Here is a 25,941-nt window from a genome sequence, read left to right as displayed (position 1 = left end):
TGAACTATACAATTACAAATAGAATAGCTGTGTCCATTCTACTAATTATATATCTATGGTCTAAGCACTGGCAGAACATTGGAAAAGTTAAATAAAAGGTTACATTTAAAAATATATATAAATTGGAGAGGCGAGCGGGAGCTAGTCTTGACATGGTTGTTGGCAGGACACATGATATCAAAGAAGCCTGTGGATTGAGGATGCAATGCAACGCAACCAAAAGTCCCCACTCTGAATCGACAGCGTGTTCCTGGGGACAACATTCCTCAGGCCACGATCAACTTTGTGAAGGAGACGTGTCACGTTTGGAGGCAAATGTTGGTCACACCAGATACGGACCGGTTTTCTGATACACACCCCTACCTTTAATTTAAAAGGTATCTGTATTCTCCGTCATGTGAAATCCATAGATTAGGGCCTAATGAATTTATTTCAATTGACTAATTTCCTTAAGAACAGTAAAATTATTTGCATTTTGTATATGATAAATTGACCAGTTTGCTTCTTCCAGTGATGTCACATGTTATTGCGGGTGTAGCGAAATGCTCGTGGGTCATTTGTTTTGAATCTAAATAGCTAGCAATTAATCTCATTCTGTTTCCATGCTTGAAATGTTGGTAAGAACCAAAAATGAAATCTGATCTAATCTGTGAAACCGACCAGAGGAGAGAACATACTGAGGATCGTTGGCAAGGACACCAACTTGAAGAAAAAGCCTTTTAGCAGAGCCTCGTGACACGGCCTCTTTCTTCCTTGAAAATTGGCCAATCAAATTCTGACAGAAGGCAGTGAGATGGGAACAGATGTCTCCGAAACTAACTATTTTCATGGAAATTGATTAGAATTTGGACTTGATCATTCCCTAGGTGTTTAAAAGATGTTATAGAAGCCTCTCTGGTTAAGAAGACAAGCCTTTTGAATATATTATTGAAAGTGTTTTATACCATAATGTAATTATTCCAATTTTATTCAAGTGTTTTCAATGTACAGGACTAAAAACAGACTTGGAGGGAAATCATCACCACATGTTAGACTTCCGCTATTAAAACCAAACAAATTTTCAAATCACATATTGAAATTAAAAATGACAGCCAAAGCCTATTAGGAGACAAAGCATAAAGCATTCAGAGAGAAAGCATTTAAACACTGATGAGATACACATCTGCTGTCCAAAATGACACCCCTATTCCCTATATCAGTACACTCCTTTTCACCAGTTTTATAGGTCTCTGGTCTAAAATAGTGCACTAAATAGGGAGCCATTTAGGACTAAGCCAAGATTGTATCCTCTTCAGAAACCGTTCCTGTCCTCGGCTCAAGGCACTAGCATTACAATAAAGGGTGAGCCAGCCGTCTCTGATCCTACCGTTTGTGGCCATACAGAGACTGTGCTTGCTACCTATCCAATATCAGAGCAACTATAACCTTTTTAACTGTCCGTTAGGAAATTTTAACTCTTCAAACTCGAGCCCAAGTCCTCGCTGGGACCACTACACACAAACATGTTCCATTTAGGGTCCCATATTGGTTCCTGGTCAAAAGCAGTGCACTACAGGGAACAATTTGGGACACAACCCTTAAGTCTCAGGAGCCAGGGATAAAGCTGCAGTAGATTCCCCAGTGATCACTGGTGTAGCGACCACAGTCCAGCTTCTCTAAGCCCACCAGGGCCATGTGATCTGGGGTCATCCGGGACCCGGGGCCCTCCTTGGCCGGTCGGAGGTAGACGCGGTCAAAACGACACCTGCTGACATACGGTACACTCTTGTTACTGTTGGCCTTGGTGTCCCAGGTGTACCTGCAGTGCTCCTGCTTCCCCAGCTGCTCCCACACGTCACACACCCCACTGGGCAGACCTCCAACTTTGACAACCTGAAGACAGAAAATAAAATGTTAAGACAAAGTGTTATCAAAGGGTTTACAGATTCCTTTCTGAGAGATGAGAAAGAATGAGAGGCCAGAGAGAAATTATGGTTTTAGGATAATATAGGAGAGACCATAGCCTAACCTCTGTGTCCCTCAGGTTGGTGTCCCCTCCAAATAGGACAGTCACGTTACTGGGCGCCTCCCTCATCCTCTTCAGGACCACCCTCAGCTGTTTCATCCTCTCCTCTGCCTGTCCCTTACAGCTCTCAAAGTGTGACGTCATCACACACAGCTCCTGGTCCCTGAACTTCACCTGAGGCCGAATGGACACGCACAACGACAGACCTATGATAAGCTGTGTATTTAAAAAAAAAAAAGACAATTACCTGTTTGGACTGGTGGTTAGATCAGTGCCGACCTACTTGAGCAACGAGCAGATTCCTCATCATCTGGGTGGTTGGGTAGCTGATGATGTCACTATTCAGGAGTTTGACCCTGGACTTCTTCAGCATCAAACCAGTGAAGTACCCCTCCTCGCCCCCTGAGATTGAGGAAGTAAAATGTGTTTGTCATGGCATACATTTTATATATATATATATATATACACACTGCTCAAAAAAATAAAGGGAACACTTAAACAACACAATGTAACTCCAAGTCAATCACACTTCTGTGAAATCAAACTGTCCACTTAGGAAGCAACACTCATTGACAATAAATTTCACATGCTGTTGTGCAAATGGAATAGACAACAGGTAGAAATTATAGGCAATTAGCAAGACACCCCCAATAAAGAAGTGGTTCTGCAGGTGGTGACCACAGACCACTTCTCAGTTCCTATGCTTCCTGGCTGATGTTTTGGTCCCTTTTGAATGCTGGCGGTGCTTTCACTCTAGTGGTAGCATGAGACGGAGTCTACAACCCACACAAGTGGCTCAGGTAGTGCAGCTCATCCAGGATGGCACATCAATGCGAGCTGTGGCAAAAAGGTTTGCTGTGTCTGTCAGCGTAGTGTCCAGAGCATGGAGGCGCTACCAGGAGACAGGCCAGTACATCAGGAGACGTGGAGGAGGCCGTAGGAGGGCAACAACCCAGCAGCAGGACCGCTACCTCCGCCTTTGTGCAAGGAGGTGCACTGCCAGAGCCCTGCAAAATGACCTCCAGCAGGCCACAAATGTGCATGTGTCTGCTCAAACGGTCAGAAACAGACTCCATGAGGGTGGTATGAGGACCCGACGTCCACAGGTGGGGGTTGTGCTTACAGCCCAACACCGTGCAGGACGTTTGGCATTTGCCAGAGAACACCAAGATTGGCAAATTCGCCACTGGCGCCCTGTGCTCTTCACAGATGAAAGCAGGTTCACACTGAGCACATGAGCACATGTGACAGACGTGACAGAGTCTGGAGACGCCGTGGAGAACGTTCTGCTGCCTGCAACATCCTCCAGCATGACCGGTTTGGCGGTGGGTCAGTCATGGTGTGGGGTGGCATTTCTTTGTAGGGCCGCACAGCCCTCCATGTGCTCGCCAGAGGTAGCCTGACTGCCATCAGGTACCGAGATGAGATCCTCAGAGCCCTTGTGAGACCATATGCTGACACATGCACATTTGAACAGAACAGCCTCAGTTTGTCAGGACATGGACTCTACAAGGTGTCGATTGCGTTCCACAGGGATGCTGGTCCATGTTGACTCCAATGCTTCCCACAGTTGTGTCAAGTTGACTGGATGTCCTTTGGGTGGTGGACCAATCTTGATACACACAGGCAACTGTTGAGCGTGAAAAACCCAGCAGCATTGCAGTTCTTGACACAAACCAGTGCGCCTGGAACATACTACCATACCCTGTTCAAAGGCACTTCAATCTTTCGTCTTGCCCATTCACCCACTGAATGGCACACATACACAATCCATGTCTCATTTGTCTCAAGGTTTATAAATCCTTCTTTAACCCGTCTCCTCCCCTTCATCTACACTGATTGAAGTGAATTTAACAAGTGACATCAATAAGGGATCATAGCTTTCAGCTGGATTCACCTGGTCATTCTGTCATGGAAAGAACAGGTGTTCATAATGTCTTGTAAACTCAGTGTATATATGATATTTAGCAGATACTTATTCAAAGCAACTTACATTCCTCAGCGGGAATCGAACCCATTACCTTGGCATAAAAAGACAGAAGACACTGGTTCTGTTTCAATATCCTATAACCTAACTGGCCCGGCAAGCAGCCTAGTGGTTAGAGCGTTGGGCCAACAACCGAAAGGTTGCTGGAGCGAATCCCCGAGCTGACAAGGTAAAAATCTGTCTTTCTGCCCCTGAGCAAGGCAGTTAACCCACTGTTCCCCGGGCGCTGAAGACGTGGATGTCGATTAAGGCAGCCCCCCGCACCTCTCTGATTCAGAAGGGGTTGGGGGGTTAAATACAGAAGACACATTTAAGTAGAATACATTCAGTTGTACAACTGACAAGGTATCCCCCCCCTTCTCCGTAACAAATGGCACATGCATTCTAAGTATTATGCTACTGTGGAAAGGTATTATCTTGCCATCGTAAAACGGTCCCACCGTACCCTCAACGATGGTGTAGCTGACGGCTCGCTTCTTGAGGTACTGAACATACGGTTCAATGAGTTCCTGCAGAAACACCACGTCAGGGGTGTAGCTTAACGGAGAGGAGAGAACGACGTTAACATACTTTAAACAGACCCCAAACATCGTACTATCCACCACTAGTATCCATTTGAAATGCAAAAGACATTTCTGTGAATTTTGTCCCAAAATTCCCCCATGACGTTTTGGATCTGCCCGAAAATGATCTGCTAACCCAGAGACCTTGAGTTTAGAGGAAGGATGTTAGGCATGCATTTCACATAGGTTGTGTTGATTCTAAATGCACCCAAAAGCCCCAGGCCAGCGGTTCCCAAAGCCCCAGGCCAGCGGTTCCCCAGGCCAGCGGTTCCCAAAGCCCCAGGCCAGCTGTTCCCAAAGCCCCAGGCCAGCTGTTCCCAAAGCCCCAGGCCAGCTGCTCCCAAAGCCCCAGGCCAGCGGTTCCCCAGGCCAGCTGTTTCCCAGGCCAGCTGTTCCCCAGGCCAGCTGTTCCCAAAGCCCCAGGCCAGCGGTTCCCCAGGCCAGCTGTTCCCAAAGCCCCAGGCCAGCGGTTCCCCAGGCCAGCGGTTCCCAAAGCCCCAGGCCAGCGGTTCCCCAGGCCAGCGGTTCCCAAAGCCCCAGGCCAGCGGTTCCCCAGGCCAGCGGTTCCCAAAGCCCAAGGCCAGCGGTTCCCCAGACCAGCGGTTCCCAAAGCCCCAGGCCAGCAGTTCCCAAAGCCCAAGGCCAGCGGTTCCCAAAGCCCAAGGCCAGCGGTTCCCAAAGCCCCAGGCCAGCAGTTCCCAAAGCCCCAGGCCAGCAGTTCCCAAAGCCCCAGGCCAGCTGTTCCCAAAGCCCCAGGCCAGCTGCTCCCAAAGCCCCAGGCCAGCGGTTCCCCAGGCCAGCTGTTTCCCAGGCCAGCTGTTCCCCAGGCCAGCTGTTCCCAAAGCCCCAGGCCAGCGGTTCCCCAGGCCAGCTGTTCCCAAAGCCCCAGGCCAGCTGCTCCCAAAGCCCCAGGCCAGCGGTTCCCCAGGCCAGCTGTTTCCCAGGCCAGCTGTTCCCCAGGCCAGCTGTTCCCAAAGCCCCAGGCCAGCGGTTCCCCAGGCCAGCTGTTCCCAAAGCCCCAGGCCAGCGGTTCCCCAGGCCAGCGGTTCCCAAAGCCCCAGGCCAGCGGTTCCCCAGGCCAGCGGTTCCCAAAGCCCCAGGCCAGCGGTTCCCCAGGCCAGCGGTTCCCAAAGCCCAAGGCCAGCGGTTCCCCAGACCAGCGGTTCCCAAAGCCCCAGGCCAGCAGTTCCCAAAGCCCAAGGCCAGCGGTTCCCAAAGCCCAAGGCCAGCGGTTCCCAAAGCCCCAGGCCAGCGGTTCCCAAAGCCCCAGGCCAGCAGTTCCCAAAGCCCCAGGCCAGCAGTTCCCAAAGCCCCAGGCCAGCGGTTCCCAAAGCCCCAGGCCAGCGGTTCCCAATATGAAAATAGGGTGGTGGGAAAATTTCCAAAATCCAGAAGAAAAAAATATTATAATGTCCTCTTTGTATCTCAAAAGCATTATGTGGTTAACCTTAAAAATCGAAATTATTCAAATCTAAAAGCTCAAATTCAACCAGAGAGTGCCCTTAGATCATGAGAAAAGGCTGCACTTGAATCATTCCCCTGGTGAATCACTAGCTACACTATGAAACCACACACTATTGAAGAGACTTTGATATTACCGGCCACAATTGATATGGTGAAAACAATGTGTGGGGAGGCAGAGGCACAGAAACTCACATCAATACCAGATAACACTGTTAACTTCTTCTTAATAGGGGGCGCTGTTTTCACTTTGGAAAAAAATCGTGCCCAAATTAAAGGGCCTCGTACTCTGTTCTAGATCATACAATATGCATATTATTATTACTATTGGATAGAAAACACTGAAGTTTCTAAAACTGTTTGAATTATATCTATTTTTGTGTTTTATGTTGGCTCCAACAAGGCAGAGAATTGTAGGGCGCTGTCTCACAATATTGCATGCTGTATGTTGTACTAAAGTTATTTTTAAAATTCTAACACAGCGGTTGCATTAAGAACCAGTGTATCTTTCATTTGCTGTACAACATGTATTTTTTAGTAAAGTTTATGATGAGTTCTTTGGTTAGATTAGGTGACTGTCCAAAATATCTCCGGACAATTTGGTGCATTGTAGCTACGTATTCACAATGTAAAACCACGATTTGTAGCTCTAAATATGCACATTTTCGAACAAAACATAAATGTATTGTATAACATGATGTTATAAGACTGTCATCTGATGAAGTTGTCCAAAGGTTAGTGATTAATTTTATCTCTATTTCTGGGTTTTGTGAAAGCTATGTTGGCGGTGAATAAATGGCGTTGTGTGTTTGGCTATTGTGGTTAGCTAATATAAATACATATTGTGTTTTCGCTGTAAAACATAAAAAAAAAATCGGAAATGATGGCTGGATTCACAAGATGTTTATCTTTCATTTGCTGTATTGGACTTGTGATTTCATGAAATTCTATTATATGATATCCCTGTCGCGTTAGGCTAGGCTATGCTAGTCAGCTTTTTTGATGAGGAGGATCCCGGATCCGGGAGAGAGAAGCGGTAGAGGTTAAACTAATAATTTATGCGATAGCTAGCAATCAAGTGGAAACTGACTGAACGACTCGCAATCACGAGTCACTACGGAGGAATTTAGGTTCCTGACAAAACACCCTGACGTCTCCCTCTGAGCATTAATGGCGCGTTCAAAACAACTGGGAACTCTGGGCGAAAAAAATGAGCTCCAACTGGAGAAAAAAAATCTATTTAACAGAATTCCAACTCAGGAACTCAGGCCTCTTTCTTTCTCAGACTTTCTGACCTGAAGATGAATATGGATCCTGGTTGGATGTGACAGTAGAGATGAGGTGTACACTGTCGACCACAACCCCTGACTTTGAGAAGCTCCGACGTGATATGCATCAAGCCACACCCATCTCATTAGTGGCGGTAAGATCAGAGACTAATTTACAATTGACTGTCATAGTCCCACATTAAAGGTATGTGATAGTGAGTTGAGAATACACTCATAAATGTTGTTAGAATGTTTTGCAATTGACAGCCATAGCCCCAATTAAAAAACTAAACATTGGCTGTTAATTACATCATTTCTTCTGCATGGTTCGGGTCTCAACATTTTTTTGATAGCAAAATGGGGTCGTGGGCCAAAAACAGTTTGGTAACCCCTGCCCTAGGCCCTTGTCTAATGTAGTGCACTATATAGGGAATAGGGTTCCATAGGGTTCTGGTCTAAAGTAGTGAACTATATAGGGAATAGGGTGCCATAGGGCTCTGGTCAAAAGTAGTGCACTATATATATGGAATAGGGTTCCATAGGGCTCTGGTCTAAAGTAGTGCACTATATAGGGAATAGGGTGCCATAGGGCTCTGGTCTAAAGTAGTGCACTATATAGGGAATAGGGTTCCATAGGGCTCTGGTCTAAAGTAGTGCACTATATATAGGGAATAGGGTTCCATAGGGCTCTGGTCTAAAGTAGTGCACTATATATGGAATAGGGTTCCATAGGGCTCTGGTCTAAAGTAGTGCACTATATAGGGAATAGGGTTCCATAGGGCTCTGGTCAAAAGTAGTGCACTATATAGGGGGTAGGGTGCCATTTGGGATTCAGTCTAAGTAACCCAGAGAAAAGTCCTTGGGTTAAGAGTGAGGATGTTAAGCAAAGTATCTGACATCGTTCCATAATGGCTGACATAAGGACAGTTAGCGAACAGCGACTCACAGGGCCAGATAAGAACAGAGGCCTCTAGCACGCTCTCCCAGGTTCACGGTGTCCAGCCCATCTACGTTCCAAGAGATCAGCGACAGTTTGTCGTCATCCTGCTCCTCAGAGCCAGAGCCTTTAGCTTTGGGTTCCACTGACTTGGAGGAGTTGGTTGACTTGGCACTGCTGCTGGAACAGGCAGGCTCTTCTGTGGTCAGGTCAATGCTGCAGGATTTGCAAGGACAGATTAGGGCAGTGTTTCCCAGTCCTGGTCCATTTTGGTTTTTGCACTAGCACTAACACACTTGATTTAACTCATCATCAAGCCTTTGATTATTTGAATCAAAAGTGTTGAGGGTAATTGCTAAGGCAGTAACTAACCTTTGGGTCACCAGGACCAGGAAACACTGGATTACAGAAAATATCTAGACCAGCATTGTAAATAATGTGTTCTTAATTTAACTGACTTGCCTAGTTAAATAAAGGTTAAAAGAGGCTCATAGTGTATTTTACACTTACCAAAATGACTAAATGAACATTGATATTGTAGACAGGCCAACACATGAATACATATCACAATTACATACCAGTCCATTTTCCCCTGTGGTTTGTCCAACTTCTGTCTTTTAACTTTAGGGGGGCTGATGTCCTTCTTTGGTGAATCTTCCACTGTAAAAACTGCTTCCATGTCAGCCTCGAAAAATGAGTTCAAAGCTCTCTGAAAGGTAACACAACATGCATGCAGTATAGAGAAGTGGGTTAATGGTGTTTTTTTCAGACCTTAAAACTAAAGTGACACGTTTAGCTCATGTCCAACGCATTGGATTCCATGAAAATACGACGCCTAACGTTGGGACGAGTAGCTACCGGATGTGTAGTCGAATCCAATGTGCTGCTATAGCATTAGTTAGCCTAGCATACTGACGAAAAACTAGCAGTATTTCAATTCTCGATTTCTCAGTTGGTATAAATAGGAGTACACCGTCATCTCCCAACCATGGGTTGGTACATTTTCCGAGCCATATCTCACGGCGGCTCCGTGCGGTCCTGATCGTAGCATAGCCTCGATCCGACTAGAGATGGAAAAACATCTAATCGGATTCTTTCTTTTAGTCTATATTAGAAACCGTTTTAAGGCAATATAATTTCTGACAAACTTTGATGTTGGATTGGACACTTCTGTCATTGCAGACTGAGAAAACGGCTGTGTTCCAAAGTTGTGTAGCCCTACAAGGGGAACTAATACATTGGACTGATGAAGCTGGCTAATTATCTATACCTCCATTTCCCAGTCATTTTCAGCAAGGTAGCATTGAGCCACGGCGCTATCGGATCCTGTTATGGACACAAACTCATCACACAGACCAGTCCTCGTTTCTTCTAAAGTCGACACGGACTTGGAAATATTACTCATTGTTTATCTATTTTATAGCGACGCGTAATCTTGTTAGAAGCGAAGCAAAAGCATTTTTACTTCTCATTCGAGGTTTAACGGCGGTTGACATCCAATGAATGTTGTATTACCGCCACCTACCAGACTGGAGTAGAACTTCCTTATACTCTGCTTACATTTTATTTATTTATTAATAAAACAAATACCATCTAACCCTACACTCACAACAACAACAAAAAACCTACTCCACTATTTAAATCTATTTAGTCCTACCTCAGGCCAACACCACAACTTAACACACCCTGTAACTCTTCTGACGTCCGGTCTCACATTACCTCTCTGCAGCTGCCACCACATCCTCAATTTTCCGTGACTTACGTTCCATCCCTGCAGTACAGTTGAAAACCATTTCTGTAAATGCTAGAAATACCAATCTTACTGAAACATGTATCACTTATTGGTTAATCCCTCTGTACTGGTACAGATCTACTACTAACACCACTCCTCTCAGGATCCCTCCCCCATCTTCACTGCCTCAGCATATGACAACTTCTGCACTACTCTAACCCTGGAAACCTCAACCTGCCTCTCTCTTGCACGGGACATTTCTGATCCCCAGCCCCATGGGCACGCCTACAGTTAACACATTCCACTACTTTCCCCAATGCTACACATTCCTCTGTCTCATGCCCTTCTGCACACTTCTCACACCTAGAAACCGCCCTCCTACCACTTGCCCATAAGCTTGACACCTGTAACAACGTAATGTAGTCGGCACAAAAGCTCATACGGGATAACTTATATATCCTAACATCACTTTGTTGGGCAAAGACTTCACGCACTCGTGAAGCTAGCCAATCAAAAACGAGGGTTAGCAGCGATGTGAACTGACCAATCAGTAGCAGACTGTTCTGAGAGCAGTTTTTTGTTTCCACTAACGCGATTGAGAATTAAATTGCATACAGCGTTAAATATGGTTTCTCTAACTTTAAAGTAGTTAAAACAAAAATGTTGGACCCTCGGGGGTTTGATTTTAGTTAAGGTGTGTTATTATTACATTTTAAAAAATAGCATAAGATGAAATCAGACTTCGACAGCCTTGTCAACAAAGGTGATCTCACCACACCCTTACATTTTCTCAGGTTACCTAGGGTGAATCTAAATGGTTTGTCCTTGATTACTGACCTCCCTCGTCTCCTTCTCAAAGCTCACTGCAGCAGAATAGCTGAGGTTTCTCCCATACATTTTGGAGAAATGGGCAAGGAGAGAGTACACAAGGAATCAATGAAATACAATTGAGATGTAACTCCAGTCTTGCAACTGATAGGTTGCCACGCTCTCTTCACTGTTGATCAAGGGACAATGAATGACTGGCTGTCTGGTCCCCAGTCAGACATGAACACCACCTGAGTTTTATAGTTAAATGACAGTAGCTAGCTGATACATGGGAGAATAGCCTGGTCTCAAATCTGTTTGTGCAGTTTGGTATGACAAGTAGCATGATGGCACAAAACAGACTCCTACCCAGGCTTGATGATACCTGTAGAATGAATGGAAGCCATTTATACAGAACTCTGTGTCTTTGATGTTGTAGCCTTTGAGCTCTAAAACTGTTGCTCCACACTGTAATAGGTGAAAGATTAAAGAGTAACCTGTCATCTAAAACAATGAATGGAAAAGCTCACTTGGCTGCATCTGAAAATGGCAGTCTAGGGCTCTGGTCAAAAGATAGTGCTCAATATAGAGGACAGGGTGCTATTTGGAACACAGACTCTGAATGGAACAGCTGTTAACTGACCGGTACATGAATGCTGCCGAGGTGGGTGAGGAAGTGCTGATCACAGCCAAGGTGTCGGAGCAAGGACGGAGCTTGGCATTCACTACTGTAGACCTCACTGGCAAAGCCTCTGGGGGAACTCATCGCACAAGGAACACACAAATCACCTTGGTAGCTACTTTCCCCTAAATGCTGACCTTGGGTCAGTTTTGCATTTCCCCACTAATGGTTAGGATTGGGAGAGGGGAAGCTGAACCTACATCGTGTAACTTGGGGAAACTTCACCCCAGAGCCACTGTCAGCCAATCAGGAATTGTCATACTGCTACTGTGGCACTGTGTTAGTCAGCAAGTCTGCGGAGGGGTGAAGAAATATGATTATTTTGTGTATCTAATTGTGCTGTAAATATATATCTACACACTTTGTATACACAATAAAACACACCAGGAAATACTTTAAGTTAACATTGTATTGGGATATGTTGAGCAGTGTTGTTTTCTAGATTCATTTCAAAATAAAGATTAAACTCAGGGGAACGCGTCGACCCGCCTTCGGGGGAACGCGTCGACCCGCCTTCGGGGGAACGCGTCGACCCGCCTTCGGGGGAACGCGTCGACCCGCCTTCGGGGGAACGCGTCGACCCGCCTTCGGGGGAACGCGTCGACCCGCCTTCGGGGGAACGCGTCGACCCGCCTTCGGGGGAACGCGTCGACCCGCCTTCGGGGGAACGCGTCGACCCGCCTTCGGGGGAACGCGTCGACCCGCCTTCGGGGGAACGCGTCGACCCGCCTTCGGGGGAACGCGTCGACCCGCCTTCGGGGGAACGCGTCGACCCGCCTTCGGGGGAACGCGTCGACCCGCCTTCGGGGGAACGCGTCGACCCGCCTTCGGGGGAACGCGTCGACCCGCCTTCGGGGGAACGCGTCGACCCGCCTTCGGGTGAACACGTAGACCCGCCTTCGGGTGAACACGTAGACCCGCCTTCGGGTGAACACGTAGACCCGCCTTCGGGTGAACACGTAGACCCGCATTCGGGTGAACACGTAGACCCGCCTTCGGGTGAACACGTAGACCCGCCTTCGGGTGAACACGTAGACCCGCCTTCGGGTGAACACGTAGACCCGCCTTCGGGTGAACACGTCGACCCGCCTTCAGGGGAACACGTAGACCCGCCTTCAGGGGAACACGTAGACCCGCCTTCAGGGGAACACGTCGACCCGCCTTCAGGGGAACACGTCGACCCGCCTTCAGGAGAACACGTCGACCCGCCTTCAGGGGAACACGTAGACCCGCCTTCAGGGAGAACACGTCGACCCGCCTTCAGGGAGAACACGTCGACCGGCCTTCAGGAGAACACGTCGACCTGCCTTCAGGGGAACACGTCGACCTGCCTTCGGGGGAACACGTAGACCTGCCTTCGGGGGAACACGTAGACCTGCCTTCGGGTGAACACGTAGACCTGCCTTCGGGAGAACACGTCGACCTGCCTTCGGGAGAACACGTCGACCTGCCTTCGGGAGAACACGTCGACCTGCCTTCGGGAGAACACGTCGACCTGCCTTCGGGAGAACACGTCGACCTGCCTTCGGGAGAACACGTCGACCTGCCTTCGGGAGAACACGTCGACCTGCCTTCGGGTGAACACATAGACCTGCCTTCGGGTGAACACATAGACCTGCCTTCAGGTGAACACATAGACCTGCCTTCAGGGGAACACATAGACCTGCCTTCAGGGGAACACATAGACCTGCCTTCAGGGGAACACATAGACCTGCCTTCGGGTGAACACGTAGACCTGCCTTCGGGTGAACACGTAGACCTGCCTTCGGGTGAACACGTAGACCTGCCTTCGGGAGAACACGTCGACCTGCCTTCGGGAGAACACGTCGACCTGCCTTCGGGAGAACACGTCGACCTGCCTTCGGGAGAACACGTCGACCTGCCTTCGGGAGAACACGTCGACCTGCCTTCGGGAGAACACGTCGACCTGCCTTCGGGAGAACACGTCGACCTGCCTTCGGGAGAACACGTCGACCTGCCTTCGGGAGAACACGTCGACCTGCCTTCGGGAGAACACGTCGACCTGCCTTCGGGAGAACACGTCGACCTGCCTTCGGGAGAACACGTCGACCTGCCTTCGGGAGAACACGTCGACCTGCCTTCGGGAGAACACGTCGACCTGCCTTCGGGAGAACACGTCGACCTGCCTTCGGGAGAACACGTCGACCTGCCTTCGGGAGAACACGTCGACCTGCCTTCGGGAGAACACGTCGACCTGCCTTCAGGTGAACACATAGACCTGCCTTCGGGAGAACACGTCGACCTGCCTTCGGGAGAACACGTCGACCTGCCTTCGGGAGAACACGTCGACCTGCCTTCGGGAGAACACGTCGACCTGCCTTCAGGTGAACACATAGACCTGCCTTCGGGAGAACACGTCGACCTGCCTTCGGGAGAACACGTCGACCTGCCTTCAGGTGAACACATAGACCTGCCTTCAGGGGAACACATTGAATCAAAAGAAAAACCCAAATTAAATGTGCTTTATTTCCCCAGCAAAGCAAGCTTTCAAAAAAAAAAAAAAAGAAAGAAACACACCCATTTTATAAGCACCGCATCAATTAGTACTCTTAGGATACTTGTGTTTGTCAAATTAAGGAACATAAATCTGCCGATCACATTCATTTCAACTCAACAACCTGTTCCATTGTTAGTAGGTAACATTATCTTCTTAACATTAGTTCCAACATTCACCCTTGCCAACCCACTTGGGGGGGGGGGGGGGGAAACATCAGATTTCAGTAGCTTGAATGTCTTGCGCGTTAACAAGCTTCAGCATCTACCCAACATCGACAGAGTGTGTCTGTCCACACCATGCGATTCACAACACTGGTCTCAAAACTCCCTCCCAACAGTTCTCATCTATACTCCAGCTCTTACCAAAATTATCTACCTGGCATATTTCACAGGATCGCAAAATGACAGCCAAAATCAAAACAAACAAACACCCAGCTTCAAACAAAAGGAGGCTTAAAAAAGGAAAACAAAGAAGCAAATACCTACACCAAATGATTTTGAAATACAGTTCGTATTTATCTTTAAAAGGGAGACGGTTTAACACCTCACCTGTCATCATAGATTGTAGCTAGTCGTTCTAGAATCCCCCCCCATGGCATCTTTTCCTCTTTAAAAACACATCTTTGAAATGACAGAAGCTTTTACAATCTTATGACATGGGTTACAATGTGTCCAGCGGAGACTGAACGTCATGAAAGCTTGTGTGGCGCTTTGTTCCTGCTTGGTAGCAACATAAATAGTTCCTTCAGTGACTGGACTGTGTTGTTGACAGTGCAGCTCCAGGGGAATAACCAACCATTTAAATTCAATGTTTGTGCAGGTTCAAAATAAACACGATGGAGGATAAAAGGGAAAAACCAAGCCAAAAAACTGGTAGGAGGAGGAAGCTTGGTAAGGAAAAAACAAATATGCTTCATGAGGACGGAAATTAATGAACGAACAAGTGTTTAACAACAAAAAAGGGAGATCCAAGCACCAGTTCAATTCTATTCAAAACGGAAGGATGTGTGGTGGAGGAGAGAGAGAGAGAGATCCACTTGCTTCAGTGGCTTGTGGGTTAATCTTCCTTGTGTTGTGGGCGGAAGCCATGGAGGCCGGCTGGCCCTAGTCGGGCATGTACGGGAGGAGATGGCCTTCGATGTCGCCAACGCCCCAGCACGTTAGCTGGTCCTGGGGCAGGTACAGGCAAAGGCTGCACAATTTAAAAACTGTGGCCTTGGTTTTAGGAGTCTGACAGGGGAGAGAAGGGATGACAAGAGAAAACATGGTTGACAACATGGAAGAGACAGTTTAGACCATAGAAATAAAATCTATTAACAATTAGTCATTTTACTAATATACTACATTTCTGTGGGTAAGACATCCGCGTCCCATGACAGAAAGAATGATTCTCTACCACCTATGATAGAGCTCTTAGCTTTAGCAAAGCCATCGTGTGACTAGTGCAGTGGTGACAGGTTAGCGTTGAGGGGAGTCGGCCACAAAGAGAAGCAATGAGCCGGCAGCGACTGTCTAACCCTGTAGAAATAGAAAAGGCCCTAGGCCATGGTTTAACAACATTGTCTGAATGACTGCCTAATTGAATCAATGGCTCCCAACGGAGTACTACAACTCAATAGGCTATTAGCTTCCCCAAAGACATTGTATGGCTGCACTTGGTGCAGTGGCAATATGTTTGAATTAAGGGGGGGAGTCTGAAGTCAGACACAAACGAAACACAAATGAGTGGTCTGTCAGTTTCTCTACGTCCCAAACAGATGGCACCCTGTTCCCCAAACAGATGGCACCCTATTCCCCAAATAGATGGCACCCTGTTCCCCAAACAGATGGCACCCTATTCCCCAAACAGATGGCACCCTGTTCCCCAAACAGATGGCACCCTATTCCCCAAACAGATGGCACCCTATTCCCCAAACAGATGGCACCCTGTTCCCCAAACAGATGGCACCCTATTCCCCAAATAGATGGCACCCTGTTCCCCAAACAGATGGCACCCTATTCCCCAAATAGATGGCACCCTGTTCCCCAAACAGATGGCACCCTATTCCCCAAACAGATGGCACCCTGTTCCCCAAACAGATGGCACCCTATTCCCCAAACAGATGGCACCCTGTTCCCCAAACAGATGGCACCCTGTTCCCCAAACAGATGGCACCCTGTTCCCCAAACAGATGGCACCCTGTTCCCCAAACAGATGGCACCCTATTCCCCAAATAGATGGCACCCTGTTCCCCAAACAGATGGCACCCTATTCCCCAAATAGATGGCACCCTGTTCCCCAAACAGATGGCACCCTGTTCCCCAAACAGATGGCACCCTGTTCCCCAAATAGATGGCACCCTATTCCCCAAACAGATGGCACCCTGTTCCCCAAATAGATGGCACCCTGTTCCCCAAACAGATGGCACCCTGTTCCCCAAACAGATGGCACCCTGTTCCCCAAACAGATGGCACCCTGTTCCCCAAACAGATGGCACCCTGTTCCCCAAACAGATGGCACCCTGTTCCCCAAACAGACGGCACCCTGTTCCCCAAACAGACGGCACCCTGTTCCCCAAACAGACGGCACCCTGTTCCCCAAACAGACGGCACCCTGTTCCCCAAACAGACGGCACCCTGTTCCCCAAATAGAAGGCACCCTGTTCCCCAAATAGATGGCACCGTGTTCCCCAAATAGATGGCACCGTGTTCCCCAAATAGATGGCACCGTATTCCCCAAACAGATGGCACCATGTTCCCCAAACAGATGGCACCGTATTCCCCAAACAGATGGCACCATGTTCCCCAAACAGATGGCACCATGTTCCCCAAACAGATGGCACCATGTTCCCCAAACAGATGGCACCATGTTCCCCAAACAGATGGCACCCTGGTCCCCAAACAGACGGCACCCTATTCCCTACATAGTGCACTACTTTTGACCATAGTGCTACAGACACTGGTAGTGTACTACTCAGAGAATAGGATGCCCTTTGAGACGCTGTCCCGGGTGGAACAACTGCTGTCTGGAACTGAAGCAAGATGGACACGTGACTCATACCCACCCAGCAGTAGAGTTATAGCCTGCTGCCAAGCCCCATCATAAGTTTGGAACCACCAGGACTCCTCCTCGAGCCGGCCGCCCGGCCAAACGGATCAATCAGGGGAGAAGGGTCAGGGAGGTGACCAAGAACCCGATGGTCAATCTGACAAAGCTCTAGAGTTCCTCTGTGGAGATGGGAGAACCTTCCAGAAGGACAACCATCTCTGCAGCACTCCACCAATCAGGCCTTTATGGTAGAGTGGCCCGACGGAAGCCACTCCTCAGTAAAAGGCACATGACAGCCCGCTTGGAGTTTGCCAAAAGACACCTAAAGGACTCTCAAACCATGAGAAACAAGATTATACGGTCTGATGAAACCAAGATGGAACTCTTTGGCCTAAATGCCAAGCGCCACGTCTGGAGGAAACCTGGCACCATCCCTACGGTGAAGCATGGTGGTGGCAGCATCATGCTGTGGGGATGTTTTTCAGCGGCAGGGACTGGGAGACTAGTCAGGATCGAGGGAAAGATGAACGGAGCAAAGTACAGAGATATCCTAGATGAAAACCTGCACCAGAGCGCCCAGGACCTCACACTGGGGAAAAGGTTCACCATCCAACAGGACAACGACCCTAAGCACACAGCCAAGATTTCCTAACCGACTTGCCAAAACTATAGTTTGTTAACAAGAAATTTGTGGAGTGGTTGAAAAACAAACTTTTAATGATTCCAACCTAAGGGTATGTAAACTTCCGACTTCAACTGTATGTAAATAAGTTATCTTCACTTTTACTCAAGTATGACAATTGGGTACTTTTTCCACCACTGTGTGTGAGTGATCAGATGATGGCGTGAGTGTTTGTGTGAGTGTGCATAGAGACAGAGAATAAAGAGTCAAAGAAACAAGGTTAACTCAGATAGTCCGTGTAGCTATTTTATCAGCTATTTAATCAGTCTTACTGTTTAGGGATCGAAGCTGTTCAAGAGTCTGTTGGTGCCAGACTTGATGCACCGGTACTGCTTGCCGTGCGGAAGCAGAGAGAACAGTCTATGGTTTGGGTGGCTAAACTTTTTCAACCTCCCGAGAGGGAAGAAGCGATATCCCGCGTTCTTCACAGCTGCGTGTGTTTCGATCATTTTATGGGAGAGATTGTTGTTCTGGCACCACACTGCCAGGTCACGGACCTCCTCCCTGTCAGCTGACACATTGATGATCAGGCCTACCATGCTTATGTCGTCAGCAAACTTGATGGTATTGTAATCGTGCGTGGCCACGCAATTGTGGGTGAACAGAGTACAGGAGGGGGACTAGGTCCATCAACTACAAGACTCCCTGCGCAGGCGCACTCTTGACTGAGTGATAGCCCTGTAATAACAGAAATATAGGGATACTTAAAACATGAACTTAACAGATACTCCTATAAGAAAACCAAATGGTCCAAACCTCATTGCTCTATCCAAAGTTGTTAGAGTGTTTACTGTTGTAGGATGGGTGACTAAATCAATGGAGGCCAGAGGAAAAAGTGGTCATAAATCTGGGAAATGGCATTGAGTCAGCTGTGGAAGAAATAAGGAGATTTCTCACAAAAAAACAAGCTGAAATGTCACCGGTGCACTGAGCGTATACCAAGGGTTTTTATTTTCAAAGCCTTTTACATTTAATTCAGTGTGTTAATTTGTCTTTTTTGTGCGACCTCGGGGAAACAACTTTACAGACCACCACAACGTAAAGTCGATTCTAGAAAGCGACACTGCTCTGTCGTCAAGACCTCGGTGATTATTATCGGATGTATTCGGTTATCGGACTGACCTGTAAGTGCTGTCGGTCCATAAAGAGGGAGACGGACTGACCTGTAAGTGCTGTACGGACTGACCTGTAAGTGCTGTCGGTCCATAAAGAGGGAGACGGACTGACCTGTAAGTGCTGTACGGACTGACCTGTAAGTGCTGTCGGTCCATAAAGAGGAAGACGGACTGACCTGTAAGTGCTGTCGGTCCATAAAGAGGAAGACGGACTGACCTGTAAGTGCTGTCGGTCCATAAAGAGGGAGACGGACTGACCTGTAAGTGCTGTCAGTCCATAAAGAGGGAGACGGACTGACCTGTAAGTGCTGTCGGTCCATAAAGAGGGAGACGGACTGACCTGTAAGTGCTGTACGGACTGACCTGTAAGTGCTGTCGGTCCATAAAGAGGAAGACGGACTGAGCTGTAAGTGCTGTCAGTCCATAAAGAGGGAGACGGACTGACCTGTAAGTGCTGTCGGTCCATAAAGAGGAAGACGGACTGACCTGTAAGTGCTGTCAGTCCATAAAGAGGAAGACGGACTGAGCTGTAAGTGCTGTCAGTCCATAAAGAGGAAGACGGACTGACCTGTAAGTGCTGTCAGTCCATAAAGAGGGAGACGGACTGACCTGTAAGTGCTGTCGGTCCATAAAGAGGAAGACGGACTGAGCTGGGTTGTTCATAACCATTCCGGCCTTGTCCCTCCTGCCGACAGCATGTAACAACTGCTTCTCGTAGTCTCCATGATGAAACTCAAACTTGGCCTGTGGATAAACAAAAACAGAAATACATATTGGATACAACACTTCATAAAACAATGTCCTTTGTGACGTAAAACAGCTGAAGTTCAATAAGCCCTACTACGTTCACCATGACTGACCCTCAACGTAACAGTACAGAATATTAGTTGAATATATTACATTTGATTTCAGGGGCATATTCACTAGGAACTCACGCAAAAGAGAGGTAATAAACCAAAACAGGGAAAATTTACCTGAATTTATCCAATAAACTCTCTCTCTCTCAAACCTTTACCCTAGTGAATAGGACCCGGGTGTGTAGCCACTTGGTGAAGGAAGCTAACTGTTTTAACCTGAACAGGCCTGAAGGGTTCTTCCTCAGCCCCCTTCCATCTGGAGAACAAGAGACAGACTATCTTCTCTATGTCGTTGCGCGGCCACAGGATGAAGTCCATCTCCTGGGTGCATCCTATGACATCCTGCAACAAGAACAGACGAACGCTACAGTCAATAAACAGCACGATATGTCTGTGTGCATCAATAAACAACACAATATGTCTGTGTGCATCAATAAACAACACATTATGTCTGTGTGCATCAATAAACAACACAATATGTCTGTGTGCATCAATAAACAACACATTATGTCTGTGTGCATCAATAAACAACACATTATGTCTGTGTGCATCAATAAACAACACAATATGTCTGTGTGCATCAATAAACAACACATTATGTCTGTGTGCATCAATAAACAACACAATATGTCTGTGTGCATCAATAAACAACACATTATGTCTGTGTGCATCAATAAACAACACATTATGTCTGTGTGCATCAATAAACAACACAATATGTCTGTGTGCATCAATAAACAACACAATATGTCTGTGTGCATCAATAAACAACACATTATGTCTGTGTGCATCAATAAACAACACATTATGTCTGTGTGCATCAATAAACAACACATTATGTCTGTGTGCATCAATAAACAACACATTATGTCTGTGTGCATCAATAAACAACACATTATGTCTGTGTGCATCAATAAACAACACATTATGTCTGTGTGCATCAATAAACAACACATTATGTCTGTGTGCATCAATAAACAACACATTATGTCTGTGTGCATCAATAAACAACACAATATGTCTGTGTGCATCAATAAACAACACATTATGTCTGTGTGCATCAATAAACAACACATTATGTCTGTGTGCATCAATAAACAACATGTCACTGTCAGTGTTTACCCGAGGACAATGGACAATGTGGGCCCGCTGGCTGAAACGCTAAAATGTGGGCCCGCTGGCTGAAACGCTAAAATGTGGGCCCGCTGGCTGAAACGCTAAAATGTGGGCCCGCTGGCTGAAACGCTAAAATGTGGGCCCGCTGGCTGAAACGCTCCAGTGTGAGTCATGCTAGATAGAAATTAGGAACCTTCATTGTTGACATTTCCTTAACAATAAAGGAGGAATGCCCGCCCATCTCTCTGTCTCTGTGTCTCTCTCTACATGTCTCTGTCTCTGTGTCTCTCTCTACATGTCTCTGTCTCTCTCTCTCTCTACATGTCTCTGTCTCTCTCTCTCTCTCTACATGTCTCTGTCTCTCTCTCTCTACATGTCTCTGTGTCTCTCTCTACATGTCTCTGTCTCTCTCTCTCTACATGTCTCTGTGTCTCTCTCTACATGTCTCTGTGTCTCTCTCTACATGTCTCTGTCTCTCTCTCTCTACATGTCTCTGTCTCTCTCTCTCTACATGTCTCTGTGTCTCTCTCTACATGTCTCTGTGTCTCTCTCTCTACATGTCTCTGTGTCTCTCTCTACATGTCTCTGTGTCTCTCTCTACATGTCTCTCTCTCTCTCTCTCTCTCTACATGTCTCTCTCTCTCTCTCTACATGTCTCTGTGTCTCTCTCTACATGTCTCTGTCTCTCTCTCTCTACATGTCTCTGTGTCTCTCTCTACATGTCTCTGTCTCTCTCTCTCTACATGTCTCTGTGTCTCTCTCTACATGTCTCTGTGTCTCTCTCTACATGTCTCTGTCTCTCTCTCTCTACATGTCTCTCTCTCTCTCTCTACATGTCTTTCTCTACATGTCTCTCTCTTTCAGTGTTTTCAATAGAAAGACCTCTGCTCTCTCTCTCTCTCTTTCAGTGTTTTCAATAGAAAGACCTCTGCTCTCTCTCTCTTTCAGTGTTTTCAATAGAAAGACCTCTGCTCTCTCTCTCTTTCAGTGTTTTCAATAGAAAGACCTCTGCGCTCTCTCTCTGTCCTTCAGTGTTTTCAATAGAAAGACCTCTGCGCTCTCTCTCTGTCCTTCAGTGTTTTCAATAGAAAGACCTCTGCTCTCTCTCTCTGTCCTTCAGTGTTTTCAATAGAAAGACCTCTGCTCTCTCTCTCTCTCTGGGTGTGGTTTTTAGGTTTTCCCAATGGAAGGAATGCAGTTTTTGACTTACCCTGCGCATTGATTGGTAACGTGGGGCGTGCAACTGCACAACATCTTTCTGCATAAGTTCCATGGAACTCTGGAGGGAATAGCTGGCAGCCTGCACACCTTTCAGGATATTCTCTTCATAGTTGTTGGTCATCACTGGTAGGACTTCAGCTACCTCAAACAGCGCAGACTTCTTCTTCTGATGGAACAGAGAGAGGAAATGGATGAGAATAACAGTGCAGACTTCTTCTTCTGCCGCAGGATGGAACAGAGAGAGGAAATGGATGAGAATAACAGTGCAGACTTCTGCCAAAGGAAGGAGCAGAGAGGAAATGGAAGAGACAATAACAGTGCAGACTTCTGCCACAGGAAGGAGCAGAGAGGAAATGGAAGAGACAATAACAGTGCAGACTTCTGCCACAGGAAGGAGCAGAGAGGAAATGGAAGAGACAATAACAGTGCAGACTTCTGCCACAGGAAGGAGCAGAGAGGAAATGGATGAGAATAACAGTGCAGACTTCTGCCACAGGAAGGAGCAGAGAGGAAATGGCAGAGACAATAACAGTGCAGACTTCTGCCACAGGAAGGAGCAGAGAGGAAATGGATGAGAATAACAGTGCAGACTTCTGCCACAGGAAGGAGCAGAGAGGAAATGGCAGAGACAATAACAGTGCAGACTTCTGCCACAGGAAGGAGCAGAGAGGAAATGGCAGAGACAATAACAGTGCAGACTTCTGCCACAGGAAGGAGCAGAGAGGAAATGGCAGAGACAATAACAGTGCAGACTTCTGCCACAGGAAGGAGCAGAGAGGAAATGGCAGAGACAATAACAGTGCAGACTTCTGCCACAGGAAGGAGCAGAGAGGAAATGGCAGAGACAATAACAGTGCAGACTTCTGCCACAGGAAGGAGCAGAGAGGAAATGGCAGAGACAATAACAGTGCAGACTTCTGCCACAGGAAGGAGCAGAGAGGAAATGGCAGAGACAATAACAGTGCAGACTTCTGCCACAGGAAGGAGCAGAGAGGAAATGGAAGAGACAATAATAACAACAGTGCAGACAAGTCGATCACACCAGAGAAGTTACTAGCAAAAGAATGGTTGTCCCAAATGGCACCCTATTCCCTATATAGTCCACTACTTTTGGCCAAGGCCCATAGGTTACTTCTCTATAATAGTCACCTTGTCTTTGAAAACAAAGGCTATGTAGATCTTGAAGTCAAACTGGTCAGCCAAAGACTCCCTTTTCTTCTGAATCTGAGCACGGAGTCGATTCCTAGTATGGTTTCTTCTCGAGATTGGGTCCCCCATTATTAGATTTTGATACTTTCGAGTTGTCTATTTACTCTTGAGATGTAGCTACCCCTTACAGAATCGAGAAATCAAATGTTTCTAAACTATCCTCTTATGAAATACATACTAACTCTAGGAGGAATTCATTAAATATCAAACTATGTCATTTGTATGTATTTAAAGGGATAATAGGAGGAGTGGGGGGTTCTTAATCAATATTTCGCTACATTTATTTCATTAATTACTCAAGAAGCCATGTGATTAAAAGCATGACATTAGAATACAGGCCAAATTAATCTTTAATTCAACACATCACTGGGCTAGTGATAACATGAACAAATCGTATTTAGGTGTACCTTTTCTTTCTGTTACTGAGAACAAACTACCAACAGAAAGGATAGCTATTTTTAAACCCCATACCGACACTACTTCTCACTACTGAAATAGAAGACTACTACTCAAAACTAGCAAGCAGACCACATTCTACTGTCGTCTTCTCAAACTCAAAGCTTCGTCCATGACTGACGCGGTTTGTGTTCATTTATCTGAAGAGACCGCGTTATGAGCGTAATACTGACAGTGCAGGGGGTACAGACAACCATCGTGGAAAGTAAATATGGATACCAGATGTTGGCACCAGGTTGAGGTTACAACATTGACGTTTACCAAAGTAACTTGACATCTCCGGGGGTTTACTGCCATTGAACTGGCCCGCGGCCTTGTTTACTTCCATTGTCGATACTCATAGTGACGGCAGTATTTTTAGCTGACTAGCTAACATGAGCTAGCTAGGCTGCATACACTTCCAACACTAACTAGTTAGTGGATTAACTAGCTAGCTACATCATATGTTTGTTACTTGGAGTAATTGAGGCCTATATGTCGTGCGGTTAGCTAGCCAGCTGAGAGTCATCTTCCATTTTACATTTCCGAAGAGTTGTGTCTGGCTTGCTATTTAATGTCGTAACGGTTGGCTGGCTTAACTGTTGTGTCCTGTCATTTTACATGAACATTTCCTTCAATATCATCATGATGTTTAGGATTCGCGTCGAGAGAACCAACTTAATTTTTTACAGACGACAACAAACGCAGTCAAAATCTCTTTCACACGCTGAATTTGAGGTGTTAGCTATTTATCTTCGCTTGTTTTTTTTTTTTCGTGCTTTTCTTCAGTCGTCGTCACAACCACCAACTAACCCTGCATGCCATGTCAAGATAAATTGACAAACCAACTTAAATCCTCCGTTCTTTCAGAGGACACACGATCAAGCTTGTCTCCTGGTGGACCCATATTGAACGATGGTTTTTTGTAAAAACGTCTTTTGTTCAGTTTCTTGGAAGTCTTCGGCCTGGTGTGGTAGCTAGTAAATCGTGGTTGAAGAACCTCCCCAAAATGGCTGACCAGCGTCAGACAGCCACACAGAGATATTACCAGAGAGGAAGAGAGGCCCAACTCGGTGTAAAATATGTCTCCCTCCAGCAGGTGGCGTATTTTCGTTGTTTCGCACACCAAGCAAGGAGTTTTTGTATGGAGGTTTAATGAGAGAATGTCGAATTTGGTCGACAGAATGAATGGCATATTTGCTACGTGACGTTTATTTGATCAATTATAAGTGTTGTAATGCTTAAGTTGTTTACAAGCATAGAAAAAAAGAATGAATATAATGGGCTTAGAAGCTCTAACCCTGACTGGTACACTCACAACGGTCATTAGTAAGACCTGAAGTAATGATGAGAACTTGGGAGGGACCATTTGTAAGATCTGGAGTATAACAAGATCTTACAAATCTTTTTTTCATAGCTTTAAAAAGCAGGCCAAGTTTTTCATTTGGGCAAGGTTGTCTATGTAAGGGAAACCACTCCACTGCCCCTTGCGCCCCCTACTGCTGGCCAGGAGTATTGATTTGAAGGATCGGTATGATGTGCAATTAATAGATTGTTTTAATGTGAAATGAATGTGGTTGATTTTTAAGGTTGGGGAGAAGTGCAGTAAATAGTGACACTTTTTAGGATGTTAATATAAATGTATGTATTTATGGTTGTTTGTAATTTTGTCTTGACTTTTAATCATTATATGTGTTATTGTTTTTACTATCGAGGACCACTTTGGAAATAAGCGTTTTAGTTCATACTTTCAAGTGATATCCTCTGGGTCCACATTGTGGATTTTGTTGTATATGTCTGTTGCCTAAAATAAATGTATATTCAATAGATGAGAACTGTTGGGAGGGAGTTGTGAGACAGTGTTGTGAATCGCATGGTCCGGACCGAGACACAATAATTTCTATGCTATTTTGGAACGTTCTATCAAATAATTTCCGGGGGTGTGTTCGTAAATTCAATGTGGGGGTGCCAGAGTGTGCTGTGGGCATTCATCAATTCAGAGTGTTGTCAGATTGTCCCTTTGTAAATTCAGAGCGCAAACTGGACACTATGGCACACTGGACACTATGGCACACTGGGCACTATGGCACACTGGACACTATGGCACACTGGACACTATGGCCGAGGAGTAGGGTTGATCCAAGCGTTCTAGCACTCAAGCTAACTGGCTAACGTTGGCTAGCTTGCTAGCTACTTCAAGACACAAATGAGAGAACACCTCACTCTGACCATTTTACTCATCGTAGTTATCTCTGGTTACTCAGAGCGTTGGTGACTGTAACTGTACTGCTGGCAACAATTTAATTCTACTTTTTTTTT

General features: G+C 46.5%; 2 protein-coding genes across 4 annotated transcripts; both read right to left on the bottom strand.

Moving 5' to 3' along the window:
- Positions 1-948: 948 nt before the first annotated feature.
- Positions 949-10,114, bottom strand: tdp2b (tyrosyl-DNA phosphodiesterase 2b). Of its 2 annotated transcripts, none has more exons than XM_038986035.1 (7): positions 9,941-10,114; positions 8,800-8,930; positions 8,231-8,437; positions 4,438-4,529; positions 2,289-2,407; positions 2,009-2,179; positions 949-1,872 (listed from the first exon to the last, which is right to left on the bottom strand). In XM_038986035.1, the coding sequence occupies exons 2-7, from the start codon at positions 8,898-8,900 to the stop codon at positions 1,585-1,587; spliced, it is 978 nt and encodes a 325-aa protein (XP_038841963.1). In that variant the 5' UTR covers positions 8,901-8,930; positions 9,941-10,114; the 3' UTR covers positions 949-1,584. The 2 variants fall into 2 exon arrangements, with proteins under 2 accessions (XP_038841963.1, XP_038841962.1); XM_038986034.1 differs by lacking the exon at positions 9,941-10,114 and adding an exon at positions 9,492-9,843.
- Positions 10,115-11,833: 1,719 nt separating this feature from the next.
- LOC120041076 (uncharacterized protein C6orf62 homolog) lies at positions 11,834-24,639 on the bottom strand. Of its 2 annotated transcripts, XR_005475821.1 has the most exons (6): positions 23,128-24,639; positions 21,968-22,144; positions 19,858-19,983; positions 19,394-19,528; positions 18,206-18,347; positions 15,076-15,189 (listed from the first exon to the last, which is right to left on the bottom strand). XR_005475821.1 is itself a non-coding variant. In XM_038986036.1 (5 exons), the coding sequence occupies exons 1-5, from the start codon at positions 23,254-23,256 to the stop codon at positions 15,064-15,066; spliced, it is 693 nt and encodes a 230-aa protein (XP_038841964.1). In that variant the 5' UTR covers positions 23,257-24,638; the 3' UTR covers positions 11,834-15,063. The 2 variants fall into 2 exon arrangements, 1 of the variants encoding a protein (XP_038841964.1); XM_038986036.1 differs by lacking the exon at positions 18,206-18,347 and having other exon boundaries at positions 11,834-15,189; positions 23,128-24,638.
- Positions 24,640-25,941: the final 1,302 nt, after the last annotated feature.

The sequence above is a fragment of the Salvelinus namaycush genome, unplaced genomic scaffold, assembly GCF_016432855.1.
Source record: "Salvelinus namaycush isolate Seneca unplaced genomic scaffold, SaNama_1.0 Scaffold402, whole genome shotgun sequence".
Classification (NCBI taxonomy): Eukaryota; Metazoa; Chordata; class Actinopteri; order Salmoniformes; family Salmonidae; genus Salvelinus; species Salvelinus namaycush.
Note: the sequence above shows the minus strand (reverse complement) of the source record. Positions and strands in the feature narration are given on the sequence as shown.